At 41.3% G+C, this 27,329-nt stretch overlaps 1 protein-coding gene across 4 annotated transcripts in view; it reads right to left on the bottom strand.

Annotated features, from left to right (window-relative positions):
- The window catches only part of CUX1 (cut like homeobox 1), a 267,930-nt gene that overhangs the window by 141,432 nt on the left and 99,169 nt on the right, over positions 1-27,329 (bottom strand). For all 4 annotated transcript variants that reach the window (XM_069945829.1, XM_069945827.1, XM_069945826.1 and 1 more), the window contains exons 4-5: positions 22,407-22,485; positions 4,003-4,140 (exon numbers count right to left, since the gene is read on the bottom strand). In XM_069945829.1, the coding sequence (XP_069801930.1) occupies positions 4,003-4,140; positions 22,407-22,485 (217 nt within the window). The remainder of the gene's footprint in view (positions 1-4,002; positions 4,141-22,406; positions 22,486-27,329) is intronic.

Here is a 27,329-nt window from a genome sequence, read left to right as displayed (position 1 = left end):
CAGTGTGAACCTAGCCTTACAAGGCTATTGTTTAAACATCATCCAACTACTATATAAAGTGTCTAACTACCTTTGGACATGCTGGCTGAGTAGTATGGAGATGTTCTTGAGTGCTGATGAAACAGTTTCTAGATATGATATCAATATCAGATAATAAATTCAATGGCAATACAACACATAGCATTAAAGGTTATAATATAGAAACATAGAAGAATAGTCTGGATTAGAAAAATATAGCTGCTTTCTTGTAGAAACAGCACCACTCTTGCCCTCAGTTTGTGTGTGGTACTGGAATTCAGTTCCCTTGAGATGAATAGAGGCAGAGTTGTAATACCACACAACACATAAGGACAGGTGTGGTGCTGTTTTTGGAAGAAAGTGGTAGTGCTTCTTCTTAATCCAGACAATCCCTTTAATGGAGTTCAAGATGACAATGCATAAAAGACATACTGGCACACGAGACAGAACCTTTGCATTGATCTTGTCACTAGGGGGATAATAAAAGATAATGTCGCTAAAGAAATATGTCATGTGTTCACCTGGTAATGTAAGTTCTAATTTATTCAGAGATCTTACGTTCGCATAATGCCCTGTTCTCATTTAGACTGTAATAGAAAACAGACTATGACCAGAGCAGTCACATTTCTTAGTGTTTCGGCTACAGGTTAGCTGTAATCAAGTTCTGTACTTGCTTCCAGGCCAAGAACATTCAGCCTAAGAAGAAACACATAAGCCATTTAAATTGTTTTCGAGTAGCTCCAATTAGTCTGTTTTTCCACAGTATTTTAATTAGTTAAGGTCTTCGGCTCCAAGGTGGCCTGATCTGGTATTGGTCACACAGACTTGTATACAATAATCACTTCAAGCTGAGACCTAAAGGACTGTCCTGCCATGTTAATCCTCTGACCAGAAGGCTTTTAGTATCTCTTTCTTGGCAGAACCAAGACCTGACAGGACAAAAAACTCATACACCAACAAAAGTTTCTAGCTTGTAGATCTAATGTTGTTCCTATTAAAACACTATAATCTTTGGAATAAACTAGAAATGGTCTCAGTGGTTTTCAACAGCATCAGTCGTTGGTCATGTTGGTGCACTTCAAAAAAATCAAGCATATCTGTGAGATGGCGAACTTGTGGCACTTTGTATCATTATAAAAATATGTAAAAATGAATAAAAATATACATATTTTAAAAAAAAAATCAAGTATATGCAACATTAAAAAAAAATTCTTATTAGAGATGAGCACAACTTCAGCATGCTCAAGTCTGATCATTCTGCATTTGAATACCAGTGGCTGAAGAAGTTGGATGCAGCCCTAAGGAGCCATAGGCTGTATCCATGTTTTCCAGGATTCCCAAGGGCTGCATCCAACTTCTTTAACCACTGGTATTCCAATGGCGAACAATCGGACTTGAGCATACTTGAATTGTTCTCATTTCTAATTCTAACCATTTGTGGGCAGACAATGAAAACTGATGGGAATAAAGAATTCTACACTAAGGGTAGCTTCACACGTACGGTATTGCAACGGATTTGATGGTGCGGATCCGCAGCAGATTTGACCTAAATGTGACCTAACACAGCATCAAATCTGCGGCGGATTCTGTCCGTGTGAATGCACCCTTAGTATAAAATGGCAATATGGCATATCAGAATCAATGACTAAACCTCCCTGACTAATGACAGGTATGTAGAATTGGATAGCGTAGTTAGGAAAAATAGCCATTGTATCTGGAGGGCTAACTTTATGAGATTAAAGGAATATTTTTTATATGGTCAAATTGAAAATTTGTTATGTTTATTATAATGTTCATAAGTTGCTTAAAGTGAATCTGTCAGATGCAGTTCACATTTCAACAAGCTGACGCTGTTAGAAAGCAGTTAAGTCAAGGAGACACATGGTACCTATGATCTTTCTGCCTGGGCTTCCATTAGGTAGAAAAATGCTGTTATTCTCCTGTGCTAGGTGTCAGAGAAGCTTTTCCAAGCGCCCCTGAATTGCTGCAAGCTGGAATGCTTCCTCACTACCCCCCTTCCCTTTTCCTGCTTGGCGCTCAACCAAGAAATAGGAATGGGAGGGGTAGCGAGGAGGCTTTCCCTCTAATGAAGTAGAGACCAATGTGCTGATGTCAGTGCTTTATCAGTTATACCGTATGTGTATGTAATGCAGTTTTTGTGAATCGTACCCACACACATCAGATTGGCAGACTTTTCACTTTTACTGTGCATAGAAAGCTGAGATGTGATTGGTCACTGTGGGCAAAATACGTGTGTGTTTGTTTCACACAGATTGATAAACCTGGACCAATGGCTCGTCAATAATCATAATATTAGAAATACTTGAAATTAATATTGCTAAACAAAATGGTAATGCAGACACAGACTACGCAGATAGTCCTAGAAATGAGTCCTAGAACCAGCTATGTTTTACACGTCTGCAAGCACAATTATGTTGTACCTGACTATTAGATTTGTCATAATTTTACTGGCGCCTCTGCGTTACTTTTAACGGTCATGTAATAGCTAGTCTTTAGTAGTTTGCTACTTTATTGCACCATGTACTGGTTTTGTCCCAGTTTTAGTTATTATAACCCAGACGTGCCAGCCTGTCTGTATAGAAGACGCCAGGATTTATTTAATAGAAAATACAGGAGAGGATCTGCTGCCACCTTGCCAGCCCATAAACACCTGCTGCTATAATGAATTTAACTACACAATATCCACAAATGTGTTTATTTATAAGGGTGGGGTATTCACTGCAGAAAATTATAACCCTGTTCTGAGAATACAAGACGACAATTACAGCAGTGAATTATATATTTTATAAAAGCTAAAATTATTAATATGTTAGGTATGAGGATGTTCCAATCTGAAACTCGGATGGAAAACAACAAAACCATCATTACTCGAAGAGGACCTGTCGGATCTTATATATGTTTTAGTAAATACTTGCATATCGTATGAAATAAGCATTGTTATAACCTTGTACTGCGCTCTCCCTCCATTATTCCTTCTGCACAGTTTGACATTTGGATGTTACCATTGTGAAAGGGAACAGTATGATACTGTTAGCGCTGACTGGACATTGTCAGTGTGTAGGGCCACAACTACAACTGGTAACACCCAGGTGTCAATTTATTCTGAAAATTTCTAGGAGCAGAAGAACACCACAAAAGAGAGCTCTAAGGGCCCAATTACACCAACAGATATCTGACAGATTTTTACAGCCAAAGCCAGAAATGGATTTGAAAAGAGGAGAAATCTCAGTCTTTCCTTTATGACCTGTTTTTTTTTTTTTTTTATAGTCTGTTCCCCGCTTTTGTTGCAAAAATTTGTCAGATATCTGTTGGTGTAATAGGGCCCTGGCAAATGATGCTCCACATTGTATTTCATGGGAGTAAAATGTATTAACTGAAACAGGTCTCCTTCCTATTTTACTAAAATTATTCTTAGGGTGAGCCGATGTCTGTCATTCAGTTAACATCAGCTTAGTCTTTGTTGCAAAGTGAGTAGGATCCCGGCACTGCCGCTACCATACGGGCAAAGTGAGCAATTAGCTAGATTCACTGCAGCCGCAAATGGATATTCTGGTTAACCTGTTCCAATTCAGTAGGCTTCAATTCACATTAGTGCAGAAAAAGAGAGAGATGAACGGCACTCACCAATGACTTTTGTGGTTATTTTATTCGTGCATCCCAAGACACTGGTAACATGCTGTATTAGACCAAGAGCAACAGGGGCGCTCCCCTACGCTACGACCGTTTCACGCTGATGCGCTTCCTCTGCCAAAATTGGCCAGAAAAAAACGTCAGCATGAAACAGCCGTAGCCTAGTGGAGCGCCTCTGTTGCTCTTTGTCTAATACAGAATGTTCCCGGTGTCGTGTGATGCACGAATAAAAAACCCCCACAAAAGTCATTGGTGAGTGCCGTTCATCTCTCTTTTTTTCAGCTTAGTCTTTGCTGCAGAGCTTTGTTGAGTGACACAGAATATAGTACAAACCTTGGTTTTTGACTTCAGCAAACTCCTTGTTGTATTCATCTAATGTCTCTCGGAGCTTCTGATTCTCTGTTTCAATATCGTGCATTCGTTGAACCTTTAGTTGCAATTGCTGTCCCAGATCCAAGGCAGGTACTGGATCTAATGGAAAACAAACAAAAGTTTGCCTTTTGTAACAAATCTAAAGTCTGAAACTAAAACTGTATCCAGAATACAAAGATGCAAATTCACCACTTTTACACATATTTTTCAAATTAAAGGTAAATTCCATTTAAAGTTAAATCTACTTTTTTTAAAGTGCTATCTTATCTCTGGGTATGTGACTGGGGCCCGTGCATAGTAACTGTATGAAGCTGGCTTTGGGGACACTTATCCAACAGAGACAGACTCCTGTCATACACTTATGATGAGATGGTCACTTCTTATTTTAGGAAATTATTACTTCTTTATGGTCTCTTCGCTCCTTTAAGAAAATGTAGAAAGGATAATAAAGACCAATGTGCTTTCAGTAAGAGATGTTACTGGCTTTAGCTGCTCAAGTGATATTGGGACATAGTATGGTATGGTATGGTATACACAGCATAAGGAAAGAAAGCAACGGAAACTCCAAAATTTTATATATCTCATCAGAAGTCGAGTGTTCAGACCTTGACTGATCACTAAATGGAGAAGGAAGAGACTGTATGGCTGAGCCTTTCTCCCTGCTTTCTATGAGTATGACCAAAACCTTCCATTAGACTTACATTGGGATCCATCTTGGTCACATGGCACAGACTTGCGAGAGAAGGTCAGTAGCTTGAGCTTTTCCTAGCCTGTTCTAGCTATCAAGGTCTGAACACTAACAGCCCAATCAATCGAAACTCTAGGACATGCCAAATGTATTTAGAAAACTGATTGTGCCCATTTAATGGGGGATGGGGTCTTTAAATACATACAATTATGGAATACACATTTCAATTGAAAGAACAAAAAGTATGAGCAGTCTGTGTGAATACAGTTATATAAACCCTACTACCACCCCTGAGAAGGAGTAGAACCAGCACCCAGGCTAGTTCCCTCTATACCGCTGATCATATGTGACAATCTGCCATTAACGTTATCTTCAAGTCCTCACATGCTAATGTTATATACGTTGAGGGATTGGTGTTTATGAACAGCAAAACAGCCATGTCACTCCCTAAAGAGTATAGGGGAAAAAAGCTTACATTATTGTTCCTAAGGTTAGTACCAATATCAATATGTATAATACACATACTCACTATATCTTTTATACATCTGTTTTGTTATGTGTATTTGTGTTTATGTATATTTTATTCATTTCTGTTGCTGGAGCCCCAAGAGAACAATGTCTACTTATGATCTGACATCTCAGAACCATTATCGGGACAACAGTTGCTATGGGATCCTATGTCCCTATGTAACACTGAACTCCAGAGCACATGGCAGGAAGTGTTGTCATAGACACAGGCTATTCTCACAAGAGGTCTGTAATTTCGACCTCTGATAATCTGGCACAGGAATAAGATGTTTACTCGTAACATAGTAAAGGAAGATTTACTGGAGACCGTTTTTCAAAGTTCCCCTTTAACAATATACTCAGAACCCAGCGAGAGAGGGGGAAAAAAAAAAATCTTCCCATGAGCGAGACTCATTCATCAGAAAATAGACGTTAGTTATGAATAGAGAATATTACTTGACCAGACGTGTTTTATGTAATTAGAGTAAATGAGAATGACACCCATTAGACTGTCTGTCTCTTAATGCATACTTATTGCATTACGTTCACAATTGGACTGACCACTCCGCCATTGATTTCCAATACTAAGATCATCAGAGTAGCTGCTTGAACAATACTTTGGAAAACATGTAATGGGAGTTTGCTGGAGCAGAGAGAACTTGGGAACGATTATTGAATTCATGTCTGATGAGGGCACCAGATTTAGCGGTATAAAGGCAGGAAAGATTTAGTCTCATCCAGAGGAATGCTAAACATCAAACTAAATGGATCAACAACAGTGTACATTAGCGAGTTCATTTAACTTCAAAACATTGCAGTCATTCATTCTGCGGACCACCCTCAGCTCACAGGAACATAGTGTATATCTGTTAACACATTAGACATGGACACATGCTTTTCCTCAGCTACCCGAGAGGAGACTGTCGCTGGATAGGATGGTACCGGATTTCACTTGATTTCGCTCTACAATTAAGGAAGAGCATGCAGCCTGCCATAGTTCTGCACCCAAGAGGTTAAACAAAGACATATTGTAATCCGCATATAAAAGTTGGACGGGTCCCAACTCTCTAAAATAAGCAGTAATTCATATTAAAAAGGATGGAGACAGACAGTCGAGTCTTCTAAACGCTAGTTAGGAGTACAGGAAAAGCCCAGTCACTTCTCTGATTATTAAGTAATGACAGCAGCCTTTAAAATTAGAAAGCAGAGAAGTCTGGTGAAGTGTAACAGTGACCCGCCACATATCCCAGGCTAATAGGGGAATAGAAAGCCGTACAGGGCATACAAGGGCTGCGGATGCTGTATGCTTAGAAAGTATGGAACCAAAGAGATTACTATACATATAATTTTTTTTTTTTTTACACACACATACTAAATTTCGATTTTTAGTACTGTTATTTTTTGGTACAAAGAAAACAAAAAATGCCAGTATGGCTTATTGTGAATTTTCACAATACCTTAGGGTATGTTCACACTGAGCAAAGTAGGCAGAATTCCTGCCTGTCTCATTGTCCCATAGCCTGTCTATGGGAGAGCGTGTGCTCCTCCACTCCAGATGTCACTTCTTTAAGCGGGGAGTGTCAGCAGCGGTGGAGCGCGCGCTCTCCTATAGAGAAGCAGTGTCCCACTGACGCACGCAGAGAGTTCCGCCGCGGAATCCTACCTGTCTTACTGAGTGTGAATATACCCTTAGGGTAGGGCTGGGCGATTAATCAAATTAATTCGATTAATTCGCCCAGAATTTGAGAATCGATTTGACTTTTTTGGAAAATCGAAAATCGATTTTCCAAAAAAATCATTGGTTTGGGCGCGCGGGCGGGCTGCTTGCATCCTCCAGCTACTGAAACAGCGTGAGGAGCGAGAGCGCCCAGCAGCGTCCTATGTCCCCGCCTCTGACCCGCCCCCATAGCCGGACTTGTACGCGCGCTTCCTCCCGGCTGCACATGGAGGTCCCCGGAGGAGGCTGCAGATACTGAAGCATCGGGTGATCGCTGCGGGTGCTGGAGCTGTACAGCAGCGACACTATCACCCGATGCTTCAGTATCTGCAGCCTCCTCCGGGGACCTCCATGTGCGGCCGGGAGGAAGCGCGCGTATACGTCCGGCTATGGGGGCGGGTCCGCTGCGGGGAGTAGTGCGGGCGGGAGGAGAGCGCAAGTGCCGGTGGTGTGCGCCCGCGCAGAGCGGGTACACCAGGTATGTTCCCTCCTGCCCCGGTCTGCTCCATGCCCCTGCCGATCTGCCCTATTCTCCCCCCGATCTGCCCCATGCTCCCCCCAGTGTACCCCATGCCTTTCCCCCCTAGTCTGCCCCTTGCTCCCCCCAGTGTGCCCCATACTTGCCCTCCCCAGTGTACCCCATGCTCTCCAGCCCAGTGTACCCCATGCTCTCCAGCCCAGTGTACCCCATGCCCTTCCCCCCCAGTCTGCCCCATGCTCTTAGCTATGTCCCTGACCCTCATCTTTACCTGTACTACTACTACTACACCCCTCATCTTTACCTGTACTACTACTACTACACCCCTCATCTTTACCTGTACTACTACTACTACACCCTTCATCTTTACCTGTACTACTACACCCCTCAGTCTGCCCCATGCTCTTAGCTATGTCCCTGACCCTCATCTTTACCTGTACTACTACTACTACACCAGGCTCATCTATACCTGTACTACTACTACACTCCTAATCTGTACCTGTACTACTACTACACCCCTCATCTTTACCTGTACTACTACTACACTCATCTTTACCTGTACTACTACTACTACAACACTCATCTATACCTGTACTACTACTACACCCCTCATCTTTACCTGTACTACTACTACTACACCCCTCATCTTTACCTGTACTACTACACCCCTCATCTTTACCTGTACTACTACTACTACACCAGGCTCATCTATACCTGTACTACTACTACTACACTCCTAATCTGTACCTGTACTACTACTACACCCCTCATCTTTACCTGTACTACTACTACACTCATCTTTACCTGTACTACTACTACAACACTCATCTATACCTGTACTACTACTACACCCATCATCTATACCTGTACTACTACTACTACACTCCTCATCTGTACCTGTACTACTACACCGCTCATCTGTACCTGTACTACTACTACACCCCTCATCTGTACCTGTACTACTACTACACCCCTCATCTGTACCTGTACTATTACTACACCCCTCATCTGTACCTGTACTACTACTACACCCCTCATCTTTACCTTTTCTACTACCACACCCCTCATCTTTACCTTTTCTACTACCACACCCCTCATCTGTACCTGTACTACTACTACACCCCTCATCTGTACCTGTACTATTACTACACCCCTCATCTGTACCTGTACTACTACTACACCCCTCATCTTTACCTTTTCTACTACCACACCCCTCATCTTTACCTTTTCTACTACCACACCCCTCATCTGTACCTGTACTACTACTACACTCCTCATCTGTACCTGTACTACTACTACACCCCTCATCTGTACCTGTACTACTACACCCCTCATCTTTACCTGTACTACTACACTCCTCATCTGTACCTGTACTACTACTACACCCCTCATCTGTACCTGTACTACTACTACTACACCCCTCATCTTTACCTGTACTACTACTACACCCCTCATCTTTACCTGTACTACTACTACACCCCTCATCTTTACCTGCAACCCTACTACTACACCCCTCATCTGTACCTGTACTACTACTACACTCCTCATCTGTACCTGTACTACTACTACACCCCTCATCTGTACCTGTACTACTACTACACCCCTCGTCTGTACCTGTAGTACTACTACATCCCTCATCTATATCTGTACTACTACACCCCTCATCTATACCTGTACTACTACACCCCTCATCTATACCTGTACTACTACTACACCCCTCATCTGTACCTGTACTACTACTACACCCCTCATCTTTACCTGTACTACTACTACACTCCTCATCTGTACCTGTACTACTACTACACTCCTCATCTGTACCTGTACTACTACTACACCCCTCATCTTTACCTGCACTACTACTACTGCACCCCTCATCTGTTCCTGTACTACTACTACTACACCCCTCATCTGTACCACTACTACACCCCTCATCTTTACCTGTACTGCTAATCCCCTTATCTGTACTACTACTAATACACTAGTACATAGGGCACATATTTGGGAAAACTACTTATATGGGGCACATAATGGGCTTGTCTACTACATAGGGGCACGGGAGGAGCACTGTTACACTGGGAAGCAATATGGTTGTTGTCTCAAACGTCTATAAAATAGTTTCTGATGCTGCAGGGAGAAAAATGTCCTGTTTGTTTAGCAAAAAGAGAAAAAAAATCGAGATTTAAATCGAGAATCGTCCAAAATTTTTTTAAAAAAATCGAGATTTTATTTTTTGGCCATATCGCCCAGCCCTACCTTAGGGTATGTTCACACTCAGTAAAACAGGCGGAATTCTGTGGCAGAGCTACCGCCGCAGAATCCCACCTGCTTCAGTGTGTCAATGGGATGCCTCTGCTCTCCACTCAAAGAACGGACGGTTCATTAATCTGTGCTGATTCACTTCTAAGTATATCATTATATTCGTTTTTCTCCCCACAGAACTCCAGATTCCCTGCACAGCCATAGACGATAAAATTCTGACTGCCTGCAGCAGTCACTAGAGGGAGCTTTCCGCATACTGTTTATAAACTCAACTCTAAAAGCCATATTACACGTCCTGACCCAGCAGTGTAAGCAAACAACGATCTGCTGCCTACGGCTGTATCCATGTTTTCCAGGACTCCCTAGGACAGCATCCAATTTCTTCAGCCATCGGTATTTAAACACCGATTGGAAGAGAGAATAGTCTCCCATACACTGCACACACAAAAGAGAATCCTGCTCCTCTGTATCTTAATCGCAGCATGAAGGACATTATAAAGCAATGCCTACAAGCAGTGCAAGTTGTAAATCAAGCAGCGTGGTGACATATATACTTACTACAGCACTCAACAGCATCTATATGTGTCTCTCGTCTGTCCTGTCTTACCCTCTAGCACACTTTCCTTCCCCTCTTTATAGACTTCTATAGGCGGCAGCAGGAACTGACCTGATGCAGCCATGAACTGATCCATTTTTAAACAATTTCAGCAGTTTTTAAGTGTGAATTGTGAGTTTAGGAGAGTAGGGGTGTAGGAAAAAAAGCAGATAAAAATAATAATAATAATAATAATAATAATAATAATAATAATAATAATAATAATAATAATAATAATAATAATGACAGTAAAATGTGTGTGGGGGAAAGGGGGGGGGGGGGAGATGCAGGAAAATAATAAACTAAGTAAAGTAAATTACCTATCCTCTTGCCACTCCCTGGTCCAGCTGACAGCCCTTGCTGTCCTGCAGCTCTTCAAGCTGCAACACTGCATACCTAGCTGAGTGATTGGCCACTCAGCCATTCAGTGACAGGGATAGGATACCGCCCCAGTCACAAACTGGCTAGGCAGGGAATTACTCAGCAAAGTCATGATGTTGCAGCTAAAAGAGCCGGGTATGTGACATACCTGGTTTCCAGAGAATGAAATCTGGCGGCACAAGGACTGGGTGCACCCCCCTGCCCCCTCCATATTTTTTTTTAATAAGTGGGACTTCTCCTTTAATTTAGTTTAGTAGCCATTTAAGGACACACATAAAAATATGTTTTTGTTTCCGAGAAAGCGTAAAAATTATTGTCTTGCTGGGGATTTTAAATTAATGTTACATGGGCTTTAGTGTTATTATCACAGGAAATTTATAAATGCATTAATAAAGAGTTTTATGGAATATATATTATTTATAGTATATATAATATTATTACATAACAGATGCATTTCCTTGAGTTACATGCAAATCTAGCAGTACCTTGAGCTCTAAAACCTCTTGATCACGCAGCAGATTGGGAGGGTTTTTAATGCAGCAAACATTTTTCAGTGTGAAATAAATGCTAAACGTCTTGTAACAGCGGAACCTTATCTCGGGCCAGGGGTTCACACAGCCGACTATTGTAATGCTCCCTGCTGTGTCACAGTTATACATGTGAGGTTTGGAACAAATATAATGCAATTTTTTTTTGTTCTTTACAGGAAGTGATTTATAGTGTTCATGTTATGAAGAAAGCCACTGTCTATATGCCCTATTAGGGACATGGGGCTTCTATTTAAAACAGGATTGTTTTTTATAAGATAATCTATTTCATAGTGAGAAATCCTGCATAATAACCGCATCTTTAGTGTGATTAACTCTGGTGTGCATCACTAAGGATACTTGTATTACACAACAAGACTTACTGCCTATAACTACTGCTTCATACCCCACTAGGTCACTTCTAAGCAAATCTGTCAACACAATTTATTAAAGTGGCCTTTCTGGCAGAGGTATCTGATAGATGTAGGTCTCATAACTCTCTGAATTATGGAAATAGCCAGGCTGCACTGGACCAGCGCCCATGTTCTGGAGATAGGTTTGAATCCTGCATCAGCCTTTTCTGGAATATCCTATGAATGTGAGATAAACATCTGAGATGGGAATACCCCTTTAAGTATAAAAAAATAAAAAAACAAATAAAAATATCACACTTATCCCTTACACACTTGAACTAGGTTAAGCCTGTTAGAAAAGTACAAATGCTCAGGGGATATCATACTCCATCAAGAATACAGAGCACAGTTTGTTCCGTACATAGTGCAAATGTTACTACCTAAGGTATTAAAGACAACCGCAGTGGAATTTTCATGAGAATTATGGATATCGCCAGGAAGAATGACAAATGTAGGGTTCTAACATAGGCCATACACACAACCAGCAACAGCAAAGGTGATGTGAGAAGTTAGGCTGTGGAACTAATATACCAGCAGAAGAGAAGGGCTCACACAACTCAACAGGGGCCGTCAAGGATCATCTTCCTACTACATTAATATCTAATAGTTACTAGTATAAGGCATGTGTGCAACTTACAGGAGAAGTTATAAAAGTTACGAAAAGCAGCGTGGTTGTTTTGTTAGTCTTACAAAAACTAAATACGTTGCTTGCAAAATCATCTTCTTTTCCTTCAAATGTCATATTGGAAATGCAAATCTGTATCTTCTCACTGTCAAGGGTAAAAGCGGTTGTTGCAATAAGGCTCAGCGCTCATTGTATGAGGTCCATCTGTGCTGTCATTTCTAATTGACTGGTGGGAAGAGTGGGTTTTCTGGCTCAGTTTCCCGGCAGACGTAGATGAGAAGGTGGAAGGAGGATTGAAAGGATGTAATCAATAATACTTCTTGTTGGTTTAGGTCTGCAGCCCATCATTTGTTATCGACGCAGATGGCAAACTATTGACCCTTTATGTTCTGAGTTGGGACGTCTGGAACGCTGGAAACAGCAGCAACGGTGAGTAAATGATCATCTGTGATTGTAATCTAGTAGATCACACTGGTCTTACAGAATCCCATCTGACTACTGTAACTTAGAATGCAGAGAATCCAGTTGTAAAAATGAAATTAATGGAAAACATCCAACTGGTTGCTGTGGTTAACACCATAAACGAGCCAAGACGTGTTTTTAATAATAGGAAGAGTTATGACAGAGTTCACATGTAATCACACTGCTGGAAGTATTGAGATACAGACATCAGATCCCATCAAGTTTGGCAACCTAATGTCTATAGTGACTGTATGAAGACCATGTCTTCTATCCAGTATCTCTAACGATGGCTTTCCGATTGTCCACTTTTCTGTTTTTTTTTTTTAAATAATCAGTGTGACGAATGTTTTTTACAAGACAAAATCTATGGGAAAGAGCTTCCTGATCAGAGGCTAATACCTCCCTAAAAACCTCAACATTAGTTGAACTAGGGGAAATCACTTATGGCGACTTAATAAGAATATCTTCCTTTTACACCATGTCGCCTTTAGGTCCAGTGTTCTCTGCCGATTTCTTCATTTCAGCCGTTAAACCTTTCTGTCAGTAACAGAGCAGCATCAATATCTTAAGTGCATCTGAGATATAGTTCCTGAGAAAAATTTCTCTCACACATTTCTAGCTCTGACAGGCTGCCGAAAGTATTCAATATCTACATGGAGTTGTGAATGGTATATGCGTTGCCGTGAGCTATTTGCTAAGTTTATAATGGGTTCACATGAAGTTTTAGTTGGTACAGGATCAGTATATTTAGCCAAAACCAGGAGTGGGTTCAAAATACAGTGGTACCTCGGTTTTCAAACTGCTTAGAACTCAAACAGTATTTTCAGTATAACAGGAAAGTTTGCTTTGGTTCTCAAACTCTTGCTTGGTTCTCAAACACTTTTCGGGCACCCAGTCTTGAAGTACAGCAGCATTCGAACAAAAATTTACCTGGAAGTAACGTTCAGAATTCAAACTATGCTCAGTATCTGAACAATTTTGTGAACATAGAGTGAGGGTTGTACCTGGTGAGTTTAGCACTGGTGGGGCTTCACATACAGTACAGTTCAGTACAGTAGTAGTACAGCCAGTGCACCACCATCTCCCATACTTTACAGTGCTGGGATGGGGGGGGACTCTATACAGCAAAGGATGAGTGATGAGTTAAGTGACTGCTGTACTATAATTGCTAGTTTTGTTGAAATATTCTTCTATATAATGTACAGTATAGTACTGTTCTGTAATGTACTGTAGTGATTAAACTGGGCACTTTTCAATGTAATAAATGAGTATTGTAGGTAATTATTGATTGGTGCTGGAACCAATTCAACATTAACATTTACATTATTTCCTATGGGAAGACAATGCTCGCTTCTCAGACTGCTTGGTTTTCAAACTGCCTTCCGGAACCAATTAAGTTCGAGAACCGAGGTACCACTGTACATACAAAGATAAAAATATTTGTATTATAGTTTTTCTCTGTGTCAGTGCAACTCCTGTTTTTTTCCTAAAAATGCTGATTAAAAACTTTGACCAAAAACTAATGGGTGAACTCAGCTTGTAGGGTCCATGGTGCAGATGAAAGGCCACCCACACATAAAGGACAACAGTAGTGTGGTTTGGCTGATAAAAACTACCATAATAACCCCCCAGTGGCTGCCGATGTTTCTGAAGGCCTCCATGCCTGCCATGCAGACTCTACTAGTACTTTTAACAAAGACATAGGGAAACTGTAATTCACTTATCTGAAGAATCGAAACGACATGTGAGTTTTACAGCACAGAGAATGGCCTATAAAGTCCTCAATGTTTAATAAATGGTGGTGATTTCGCAGAAAACTTTTATGGTAAACAATAGGCATGTCTCCTAGAATACAAGGAGTAAAACACAATAAAAATTTTCTTCAAAGGAACAGAGCAGTATGTCTGAGTTTTCTGGAGATTTTGAACCCATTTATCCAACCACATGGTTACATCCAAGTCATTGTTGTCAATACCTAAAATGGGGCATGTGGTCTTAGCTACTTACACACCCATTCACACAAAGAGACTGTGCAAGTTATACATGCCCTTCTTTGCTTTAGGATGAAAATGAATGCCCCCCTTGTGTGTTTGCCTTATGCTACTACAAGACATTCCTGCATACGTTCCTTTTTGCCAGGGCACTGCGGGCTAATAGAATCATACGATTACATAATTAAAGCAGCTGTCTCATTATAGAAAATCAACTGGAATTCAGGGCCTAATTAGTCATACAGCAATTAGCATGCTGATGAGCAACTGATGAAAAGCTGCCTGGATTTCAAGTGTGTCAAGACCACCCAGTTACTTAGTAGGCAAGGGGGCACTGAATGGCGAAGCAGAGACTTAATGCCGGACATGTTGATTATATTTCACTCACAAGTTACATTGCCCATTATGTTACTTCAAACACCACAGAAATCTGATCCACCCCTCCAGTCCTCTGCACTCCCAAAACAGAGCAACCTGATCCAATTGTGATATACAAACACAAAACACAAAGGGGGTAGGTAACATGTGCTCTGGACTTGCAACCGCTATCTGAGATCACAAATAATAGGTCATGGTCAAGTGGTCTTCAGAGAACAAGGCCGGAAAATAAAAAAGGGTAGATACTTCATTGTATACCAACAGCTCTTATGAGGGAGGTGGCTCTTAGGCTGAATTCAAACATCCACAAATTTTGACACTACAGTGCCACAGAGATTCAAAAAGTTTCCCCGCTGCCAGCATGATATTGATACACTGCCAGGCAGTAAAACCATTTAGGACAGGCATTCACCTACTATATGTCTGCAAAATTTGCGGACATGTGAATGCAGCCTTATGTGGAAAGGGTTTTGGTTTTCTGTCATTGACAATCTTTTTTTAATTTTATTAGAAGGATATCCCTAGAATGAGCTGGCATCTACAAAGACACCAAGCAAAAAGTATTTATTGCCACACTGAAAATTATGCATTACATGGCACCCTGTGAAACCAATGGGTTGTATGCAATGCACAGGCGTGCCAGAGACTTGCACTTTGTAACCAATCTCTGCTCTTCTTTATGAAGTTGTCAAATGAGGGAGCTATTACACGTCCTTGCCGCGTGGCTAATCACCACATGCGGTTTTACCGTGAATGACAGCTGTTTGGCGATGCAGATTTCAGCTGTGCGGTAAGTTTGGGTAAAGCATGTATTTTCTATTTACACACGTATTCTACGCAAAGACTAACTTGTGATGGAATGACGGAAATTTAGTTTTATCTGCAATTAGCTGCAATTCTACAGCCTAAGGCTGGCCCTATAAAGTGAAGGGATATAAGCCCTTTTATTAGTATGTAAATGATGGACACCCATTAGGTTCTCTTCTTCTTTACTTTTCTCCGGTGAAATTTTGCACAAGCACCATCCAACCTACAGATGGCACATTTTCAGTCCAGTCATGTATTCTTTATTTAACAAAAAGAAGTAAATGAAAGCCTAGTGACTGGTAAATGGGCCGTCAAGCAGGCATAGAGAGGGTAAATAAGAGGAGACGAGCTGGCAAACCCTGTGCAAGGGAATGCCCCCTGGACACTTGAGATTCAGTTACAAATGAGCAAAAGACTTATATCTAGATGCTGGAAAGGACTAAGGGCCCTATTACACTGAGCGATTTTTTACCAATTAACGATCGCAAATGAGATTGTTTATTGTTAACCTGAAAACATTCACCATATTACACAGAACGATAATTGTTAGTTACGATGGTTACTGTGGTCGTTACTATGATTGTGAAAAACAATGAACAATGTGCTATTACACTGAACGATTAGTGAAAAAATGCAGAACTTGAGGGAACGAACGTTGAATTACAGCGAACGATTAACGATAATTTTAGATTCAGATCTAAATCAACGATCAACTACATACGAACGATTTTTCGATCGTTGCCTGCAATTACACAGAACAATGATCGTTTAAATACCATTGATTTAACGATTTTTTGCATGATAATCGTCCCGTGTAACAGGGCCCTACATTTTTTAAAAGGCATTTCTGGAATCCTGATGAGAAGTCCTATTTAGCCATGGGCTTATTTTTCCTCCTCTTTAGCTGCTGAAAGGTCTGCTTTAAATAAAGGATCATATCAGTGATGTATGCCACTGTACGGCAAAGTGCCCTGTGCCTCCACCTAATGAATACATTTCTGGAGAGAAGAGGGAAAAGAATAAGATGTCCCCTGCAAGCTCACCAGCTGAGAGAAAAGGGGGTGCAGCTGACAGTCATAGCTGAAGTAATGGCTGGAACAAGGGACCTGGGCAGGGGGCACATGCAGCATAGCTAGCCTCATCTAGCTGGTCAACTGGTCAAGATGGAATCTTGGGCAAGGCCATTGCTTGAGTAGGTTGGACATAATGCCCTTCATGGAACTCTTACTGGCTTTTATGTCTGCTAAGGAGAAGATTTAGTAATAGCCATCTCTATCTATGTATGTATGCCACAAGATTTTCCATATTGGAGTCCCTATACTGGAAAAAAAGAGAAGGCCCACTGACTCCCAGAGGAGTTTTCTGTATGTGGCCTGTACCTAATACATCTGGGGCTTAGCCTGAGAGCATAGCGGATATCTATACATTGAACTATAGGCTGCAGCTTTCCATGGGAGCTATACATCTGGAGGATGTCATACCTCTGATGGAAGCCTCACAACATAATGGAAACACAGCTTGTGCCAAGAAAATACTAGGTCAGTTATCTGTAAGTGTATTCCTCAGATAGGGAAACGGAATACGATATGATTACCATTTATTCAGCCTGGTGTAATACAACAGCACTTCTGTATAGTTCTCAATATATAATGAATGACTGCCTCTGAACAGTGGTTATTTATGCATCATTAAGATGATGATCAGAACAATCAGCAGCGAAATGTGGTTATATTCATCTATGGTGAGTAAATACAAGAAGATTATCTTAGCAAATACTGGAGATACGCATTAGACTATGCATTCTATGGAATATACTTGAAAAATATTTGAAATAATTAAGGAGTTTTTCTAAAACACCTTGTTATACTGTTTCTCTATTATTCTTCCTGGAAAATGTATGAATAAAATGTCAACTGGGTGTTACTATCTGCCTTGTGTATGTCCCAACAAAGCCTGGCATGATCAGCTGCGATCAAACTGTATGGGTCGTTTTACACGGCCAGATCAGGGGCCTAGAAAAAAAAGACCCAAGCGAGTCCTGTTCAGCAAGATCAACTTTCATCTGCAATGTTTTAAAAGGCACAATTAATAACGCAGCCGGGCCACACAAACAATCCCTGTATTGTTTATGCAGCCCATTTACTGCTATGGGCTGCATATCCCGTTTACACAGGAAGATTTGCAGCCAAAAATAAAAAAATCCAATAAGTAGGCGTTTTCCCACTCCTTGGCCGATCGCTGGCACTTTAAAAGCAACACTATGCGCCGACAATCAGCCCATGTAAAAGGGCCTCAGTTATCAGGTATGAGTATATGTAAACATTACACCTCTAAACAGATCTTGCATATGTAAATGTGACTCGGACTTTAAGTTAATATTCTATTTGCATTTTAACGTTGAAGTAAATGAAGGAAATAGCATCTGTCTGAGCTGAAGCAGCCACACCTAGTAAATAACCATAATTAAACGGAAAAGAAAGTTCCTATGTTTAATTGTAGTTCCTAGTCTGGGCTTACTTGCCTTAGGACAAGATGATTCTATAGATAAAAAAAGATTGTAACGTGTTTACTCAACTGAATTATAGCTACTGAATGTGGGACCTGTACCTCTGCCATGTACTGTACATCATGAGATTTATCACCATCACGGGACACAGTAAATGGCACAACCATGGGCAGTGGCTTGGTGGATTTAAGGGCTACAACACAAAGTAGACAGGAAACATCTGAGATGACTCTTTTCTGCAGCCTATAGTTGCATGCCACATATTTTCCCTCAATGATAACTTGACAGCTCTAAAAGGTTATTATTAATATTGAATATCTTGAGATTATGCTGTGTATATACGTAGCTGGGTTTTAGCACTGGTGATGAGCATCACGCATTCCATGACTTATTGATGACTTACTGATTGTGTCCACATGGGTAACTATATTTCTTTTCTATAAGCTGATAGGCTGACCACATTATACCAACACAAACCACTTACAAAATGGCTCACCTTGGGCTCAACATTTTACCCAAAGATACAGCATATATGCTCCAAAAGTACGGCCGCGCCAAAAGTACGGCCGTTGTTGCCATTGGCAACAACAGTCGTACTTTTACGTAGTGTGAACATAGCCTTAGTCATGTTAATTATATCCTTTAGGGCAGCACTTCTCAAACTTTTTCTACCGGAAACTTACCCAACAGACAAATGCAATGCCTGGGCCTCACCAGATAGACCAAGGGGAAGTCTAGGCCTCACCATCTGTGAAAATAATGCAAAGGCTACCTTTCGCCTGTCTCCTAAGCTCTATAGACCCATAAAACTACAAGTTAAAAAGTACAATAATAACTTTATAATGGTATGAAGATAGGTAAAGATCAGCAATCATCCAGGATGGCGAACAGCTTAGTTTATTTCATATACCAGGGGATGTGGGGAGGAACAGCTGTTCTCTGGAACAGCAAGCTGACGCAGCTGCTGCTGGAAGATCAGGTCACCTAGGATACATCCCACGCCGGAGTTCCATGCACAAGCCTCATTTTAATCAATAGGTCTTGTGCAGGGAACTCTACCGGCATGGGATGTCTATGTCTCTACATCAACCCTGTCATCTGGTGCCATCTCCACACCATTCAGAGACATGGACTTTGTGACAGGTAAGCTCCCATTTTGACTGTTACTTATTATAAATGATCCTTTTATTCTTATGGTTTGATGTCCCCACGTGAAAAGTTTTACCTACCCAACAATCCACTATGGCTGCACCTAATCTTGAAACTGAAAAAAACATTAAAAACAGAAAAAAAAAAAAGAAAAAAAAAAAGTTTCCTTTTTTCCTACATCTTGGAAGAAGAGTCTTAGGCCACTATCACACAAGTGTACTTTAGCATCTGTATTTTGTGGACAAAATTATGGGGCTAATGTTATTTTTTAGGGATGTTCACATATTTATTAAAATGCAGCATGTGCTGCCGATGTCTGTTTGTGTATGGAAAATGCTCATAAAAGTCTATAGGAAGGGAATAAAACACGGATGAAATACGAATGCAGTATGGATCAAACACAGGCCATCCATATTTTATCAGTATTGTACTAATATTTCAAAGTGTAGTTCAATTTCTTGCCTAGAAGACAGCCCATTACTGTACGGTAATACTGAAGGCGTTTCGTCTGTAATAAGTGTATTTCAGAAGCTTTTTACAGATTTGTAAACCAATACATCCATTGGAAGCAGGACTGATGGTGGTGCTTAAAGCGACTCTGTACCCACAATCTGACCCCCCCAAACCACTTGTACCTTTGGATAGCTTCTTTTAATCCAAGATCTGTCCTGCGGTCCGTTTGGCAGGTGATGCAGTTATTGTCCTAAAAAACAACTTTTAAACTGGCAGCCCGTGCCCTACGGGAGTAGCCTAGATTGTGTATGCATTAAACTGGCACACCCTCTCTGTCCCTCCTCCCAGCCCTCCTCATCATTAGGAATGCTCCAGGCAGATTGCCTCCTATTCGTCAGCTGTGTCAGCACGGCACATGGGCTGGATTGTTAAGCACCTGTGCAATGTTCAGCATAGTGAAAATGTTCCAGTGGCATTCCTAATGATGAAGAGGGTGGGGAGGAGGGACAGAGCGGTGGTGTAAAGTCAAGGCACAGATACTCCCGTTTGGCACGGGCTGTAAGTTTAAAAGTTGTTTCTTAAGACAATAACTGTATCACCTGCCAAACGGACCACAGGACAGATCTTGGATTAAAAGCAGCTATCCGAAGGTACAAGTGGTTGGGGGGGAGGGGGCGTGTTAGATTGTGGGTACAGAGTTGCGTTAAGCAAAATAAATCAAGTACATCCAATGAACAACAGGTAAATTGAGGCAATACCAGAAAAAACATGTGAAAAGAGGTGAAGATCCACCAAAAGCAAGAGGGCAAAGTAATGTGTGTGCTTGTTTACTGAAAGGTTGAGTCCATCAGATACAGTCCTAAGTGCTAAGGTAGATGGTAGCGGGATGTTGTCGCTCCCTATATCTTTAGATTGAGGGAAGACACTTTACACATACTGCTCTTTATATTCATAACCAAAATTTCACCTCACTTATTTGTTAAGATGACTACCACACTGGTAAAATATCCCGCTTTTATCATCATTTATAATCACATAATGTCCACTTTACATCTCATGTAACCTTTGACTATATGATAGGACATTTGAGGTGAACCTGTGGCTTTATTTAAGACATACTTTTATGTCTCAACCCATCCGCATAATGTTGATTACTTTGCTCAATCATTTACTGATGAAACATTCTGTAACTCGCCACATCCTGTATTAAACTGAACCCTAAACATAAGGTGAAACAGGCCGATTCTGCTAAAGAGAAACGATATCCTGTGTATAGATCTTACTATATTTCATATGACAACAGTGGAAGCATGAACTGAACACATGAATTATAGACTGTCCTAGGAGACCATGTTCAGAGAGAAACAAGGGTCACCACACCAAATATATACATCATCTTGGCAAGAAGATAAATGTCCCAAAACCATCTGCTCTCAGGATCATTGAGGTTTCTATAATTCCTACTGACTTTGATGAACAGTGACATACTGTTCATATTGAGAATGACTGGACTCCCACTGATCAGACATATCTGAGGGTCCTAAAAACCACTTGTACCTTCGGATAGCTGCTATTAATCCAAGATGTGTCCTGGGGTCCGTTTGGCAGGTGATGCAGTTATTGTCTTAAAAAACAACTTTTAAACTTGCAGCCCCGTGCCCTACAGGAGTATCTGTGCCCTAACTTTGCACCACCTCTCCGTCCCTCCTTCCCACCCTCTTTATCATTAGCAATGCCACTGGAACATTTTTTCCATGCTGAACATTGCACAGGTGCTTAATGATCCAGCCCATGTTCAGTATTCACACAGCTCACGAATAGGAGGCAATCTGCCTGGAGCATTCCTAATGATGAAGAGGGTGGGGAGGAGGGACGGAGGGGTGGTACAAAGTTAGGGCATAGATACTCCCGTTGGACACAGGGCTGCAAGTTTAAAAGTTGTTTTTTAGGACAGTAACTGCATCACCTGCCGAACGGACAGCAGGACAGATTGTGGATTAAAAGCAGCTATCTGAAGGTACAAGTGGTTTGGCGGGGGGGGGGGGGGTCAGATTGTGGGTACAGAGTCGCTTTAATGTCATCCAAAACCTGATGTTCTACACCCAGGTATTTTCTTCCTTGCGCTCACAGTCATAGTTTCACCCCTCTCCTGCCTCATCACAGTCTTTTCTCCTCTTAACGTGTCAGATGATCAGTAATATGCTACCCATCAGCTTTGCAGTGTCACTTGCTAATGATCTTTCAATTGCAAAGTTGTAGATTTGTAAATCAGAGTATAACTACGTTCCATCTTTATGTATGAGTGTCTGTACATATATAGAACAAAATTTACATTACCACGTAAAAGGCAATTAACCATACTCTGCAATTTAGTAGTATAAGGCGGCTAAAACTACTACATCATGCTGGAAAGGCGGCAAATGGTTTACCTGGGACATCAATTAATCTCTTATAAACATTCAAGAAGGCAGCTTCAGCTTCTTTGCTTCTTTTACTTAATGCATCGATCTAGAAATAAGAGAAAAAAAAAATATTTTACATGAGCTTAATGGAGTCTCCCTTACCAGAATCTGTACAGAAAACTGAAATCATCTGGGCAATGTCAATGTGCTATAACCTTTCCAATGCAAGAATGAAGTGATGTAGGTGGGATATGTGAAAGGAAAGGTCTGGTCATCCTGCTGCCGCTGCGGACTTCACCTAATAAGGAAGGTTTAACAATCACAAACTATGATAAAAACAGAAGTGGTAGAACTTAATCCACGCTCACCAGGAATGTTATTAGTCTGGAGCTGCAAAAGAACGTGTCTAGTAGATCCAAATGGTACAATGCTACATCTGCTATTCTACTGCTCTAAACATATAGCAGTATATAAAGTCCAGTCTGGTCTTTTTTCTGACACTGGGAACTTGCAGGGCCATACAGCTGGCAACCATACAACACCACAGTCTTGGGCACAGGTCCCATAACAATACTACTCTACTCTGTGGTCCAGATCGTGCAGAAGGTCACAACTTTAGGGACTCTATAGCAATTCTACCAGGCACTACTGGATTTGAATGTGACCTGAACATGATCTACATAGAGTTTCCAGGATCTACACATGGTTTTGTGGGTTTCCTCTTTGTTACAGTTTCCTCTTGCATTCTCTATTCCAGCTTTCTACTTGTCCAATGTTGGAGTGTATGTGTAAATGAGATAAGGGCATTACATTGTGAGCAGGGACCAGTATGAACGCATTCTTAGTGCAGGGCTGTAGAATATGCCAGGGTTACATAAATAGCAGAAAATAAATAAATTAAGCTTAGGGTTCACCACATGCTTTACACATGGTTAGGAATCAATTATTTCCAATGGATAAGTTATTATGTCTACCATGTTTTGCAGAACAAATCTTTGCATAAGCAGTCTGTGAATGTCATTACAGGTCAAATACTATTAACAAGACACAACAATAATCCCTGTAGGTTGTGTCTGGACTGTTTGTCTTATGGCTTCCAGATAACCAAAGCCTTCTCTGCTCTTCTACATACAGTACTGTGCATAATTTTGCAACGTAAAAGCCCTATTAGATTGGGTAATGCTGTAACTATAACTAGCACCATTCTAGGAACTATCAGTCCCTGTCCCTTCAGATGGGCCGTATGATCTATCGCCGGCCCTTTAAAATAATCCATGTCAGTTTACACAGGGCGATGTGTCTCCGATAATGTAAACAGCTGCACAAATTATACGGTCAGCTGACGAACAAGCTTTTGCTTGTTCGTTCAGTCATCGCTGGTCCTTTTACAATCAGGAATGAGCGTTCATACAGTAATAGGACCTTAAATGAGAACGTAAAAACACAGGGAGGGCAGTAAGTGGTGGTAACTTATTAATAACGTTATACCTACCTGTCCTGATGCCCCTGCATAGCAGCGTCACAGCTCATCTCCTGATCTTATGACATCACATCCTCGTTCAGAAACGCCTGATCAGCCAGTCAGTGACTAAGGTGGGACACCTCTGCAGTCACTGATTGGCTGTGCAGGTAGTTTCTGTCAGGTTAGAAGGACAAAGGAACACTGGAGAAACAGAAGTGTCTGACAGCAAGTGGTAGCGCTGTGCTGCGAAGGGCACTAGAACAAGTAAGTATAACTTCATGAATATGTTAGCCACCACCCCCTGCCCTCCCTGCACTTTTATGCTTGCCCAGAGATCTCCTTTAAGATGTTACACAAATTTTATTGTGCAGCTGACAATGACCTCAAATGTATGAAGTATCTTCAGTGTAGAGAAGAACAAACAGTCCTGGAATTCATGATATGGCCCCACAGAGGCCTGATCTCAATGTCATTGAGTCTAGGATTACATGATGAGACAGAAGCGACATCTACAGAACATCTTTGCTTGGTTCTCCAAGGTGTCTGGAACAACTTCCCTGCATACAAGTACTGTATCTAGAAGAATTGAGGGTGTTCTAAAGACGAAAAGAGGTCACACCAAATAATGTTTTTTGTTCGTTCATTTTGCATTTTTGTTAATGGATAAGAATTAGAGATGAGGGAACCGGGTTTGGGTTCGAATCCATCCGAACCAGAACGTTCGGTATTTGATTAGCTGGGGCTGCAGAACTTGGATAAAGCTGTAAGGTTGTCTGGAAAACACGGATACAGCCAATGACTATATCCATAATTTCCACATAGCCTTAGGGCTTTATCCAAGTTCAGCAGCCACCGCTAATCAAATGCCAAAAGTTCGGGTTCGGATCGACTCGAGCATACTCCAGGTTCGCTCATCTCTAATAAGAATGATTTACAGATAAATGTTTATTTTTATCTTCAATAATATTTGCACAGCACTGCACTGTGGTGTGTAGTTTCACATAGAGGGGCCTTAAACCCATAGTTAGCTCTGCTACAGCTCCATTCTACAAAAGTGGCAAGGAAACAAAAACAAACATAATCTGACACCTAACCTATATAACTATCAGGAGAAGGAACGCTCAGACATTGGGGTTACGCAATACTGCCTTAAGTGTAAAATGACATCTCGCCTGCATTTGTGTTTTCATTTTTTATCTTTTTTGTTGTTAAAGATTACATATGTTCTTACAATCACAGACTGGGCTCTCCAGAGTGGTAGTTATTAGTTATAAATATATTAAACCTGCAGTAAAGAGCAAAAGCAGAAATTCCAGTGAATGATAGTAGTAGTGAAGAGAAAAAAAAAAGAAAACATGTAAAAGGTGAATCTGGTTTCTCAGAGGCGTTATTGTAAGCATTAAATTTGTATGTCTGCCCAGAATCAGAGAATGTACTTTCAACAGATAACTTGCTTTTCTAATATTCTGGCAAAAAGTCAGCACGATAAAGTATCAACTTGCGCTTCCTGGAGTGATATATCCCAGTGTATGATTGCAGGAGATATGCAGCTTCATTGACAAGGATAAATTGAATTTCACTGCATACTCTTCCCCTAACGGTGGTTAGTGCTGAATTTTTCATATATTTCTTTTCCACTGCTGAATATTTGAGTATCATTTTATGAAATATGCGGTTTCCTCAGATGGTACGTGACAGGACTAATGGAAAACGCATTCTTTCCTAACCCCACTACATTTCTGAATTACATCCTATAGCCAGTTGACCCTATTATTAAATAGTGTAAAACTGCACTTATTATTAATGGAGCCTAGAAAACACATTATCCTCAAGGGCTGGATGCCGACTATCAGGACTAAAACAGTGAAACCAGGAGAGCCCTGAAGTAGATTCTCTAGAAATACAGACCAAACTAAATTGAATAAAGCAATTCATATGTATAATACATACAGTATATATAACTGCAAAGAGCAAAAAATTATCAGACTCACAACCTTGCAGTAAGTTGTCTGAGCAAAGTGTAAGTGGAACGCGGTACCTTCTGAAGGCTTTCTTATAGTAGTATTCCTATCATACACATTTATGGACTATCTAGCACAGGTTATGCCAATATGTCTTATAGTTTGGGTCCACATGAGTGGGAGCTGCATCTATAGTAATAATGGGGGACCTTTAAAAGGGATACTCCAGCGTGGGGGCTATTTTTGGATCTGGCCGGGGAGGAGGTGGCTGAGAGAAAAGACGTCCACTCAACTCCCCGGTTCCAGCGTCGGGTCACGTATCGCGGCGGTCCGGTCCCTGGTTCCCGGCCGCTTCCTGGTGTCTGAAGCGAGCTCGAGACGTGACATCTCAAGTCCGCTCCGCCTGTCAGTAACAGAGGCGGAATCCGTTTCAAGTCCGCTCAGATCCCCCCTCTGGGAGGGAGCGCTGTCAGAGCTTGTTTGCTCCTCGTTCCCTGCTCGCTGCTGGCGCTATTACACATGCTGGCAGCGAGCAGGTAAGAGCCGAAGGAAGGCGCTAAGGAGCTGCGGGAAGCTCTCCGGGTGATCACTAGATTGCCCGGGAAGCCCACAAAAGATAGTGGCAGTCTGCTGCCGCTCCCCTCCCCCTATTCCGCAAAGTGACAGCAGAAAATCACTGCTATCGCGATCGTTGATTTTTCAACATGTTAAAAGACAGCGATCATCAGACATTGTGCATGACAGCTGATCGTTGTCTTCTATTACACAAAGCGATTATTGTCCTTAACGGTCGGGATTGGACAAATACAGCTGATAAATCGCTTTGTGTAATAGGGCCTGAAGAATGTGGACAAAAATTAATAAATTAATTGGAGCTCTCTTTGACACAGCAATAGATATCAAGGGGTAGTTCAATCTGAAGATGTTATCCCTTATCCACAGTGTAGGGGATAAGGTGGTAAGTGGAGGTCTGACTTCTAGGACCACAACAAATCCTGAGAATGGAGACAAAATGGAAAGCACAGCATTTAGAGCGCTGTAAAAGAAAAGTAAGAGCTCCGATACGCATAATGATTTTGGAAGAAGTTAAGAAAAACAAATACTTGATTGGTGCACATGAAAGTTAAGGACTCAAAACAATTAGAGTGGTGTTATGACAATCAGTCATTAGGTCGTGTGATCTAGCGCTCCGTGCCTGCAATGAATGTTCCACATACAGCTTTTACAGATTCACATGCCCAACAGCAAAGTTTCCCAGGAAACGGATTTCAGTTGTTGGCAAGTACCTTAAGATGAGTGAGGCTTGTAGCAGCCAAGAGTACTAATCCTACTAGTACAGACAGAAAAAAAAAATTGGCAGATTAACGTAAACAAAAACCAGTCTGGCACCCGCAACCAATAATTATTCTACAAGCAGTCTACATACACATTACCTACAGGAGATCCTGTGTGCGGGATTGCAGGAGAAATGGTGTCTGGGGCTATTAGAACAGTATAGGGAGACGTCTTTATAGTGCGCTCCACTTA

This window comes from Dendropsophus ebraccatus, chromosome 11, assembly GCF_027789765.1.
Source record: "Dendropsophus ebraccatus isolate aDenEbr1 chromosome 11, aDenEbr1.pat, whole genome shotgun sequence".
Taxonomy (NCBI): Eukaryota; Metazoa; Chordata; class Amphibia; order Anura; family Hylidae; genus Dendropsophus; species Dendropsophus ebraccatus.
The sequence above is the reverse complement of the archived record's forward strand: the minus strand, read 5'-3'. Positions and strand labels throughout refer to the sequence as shown.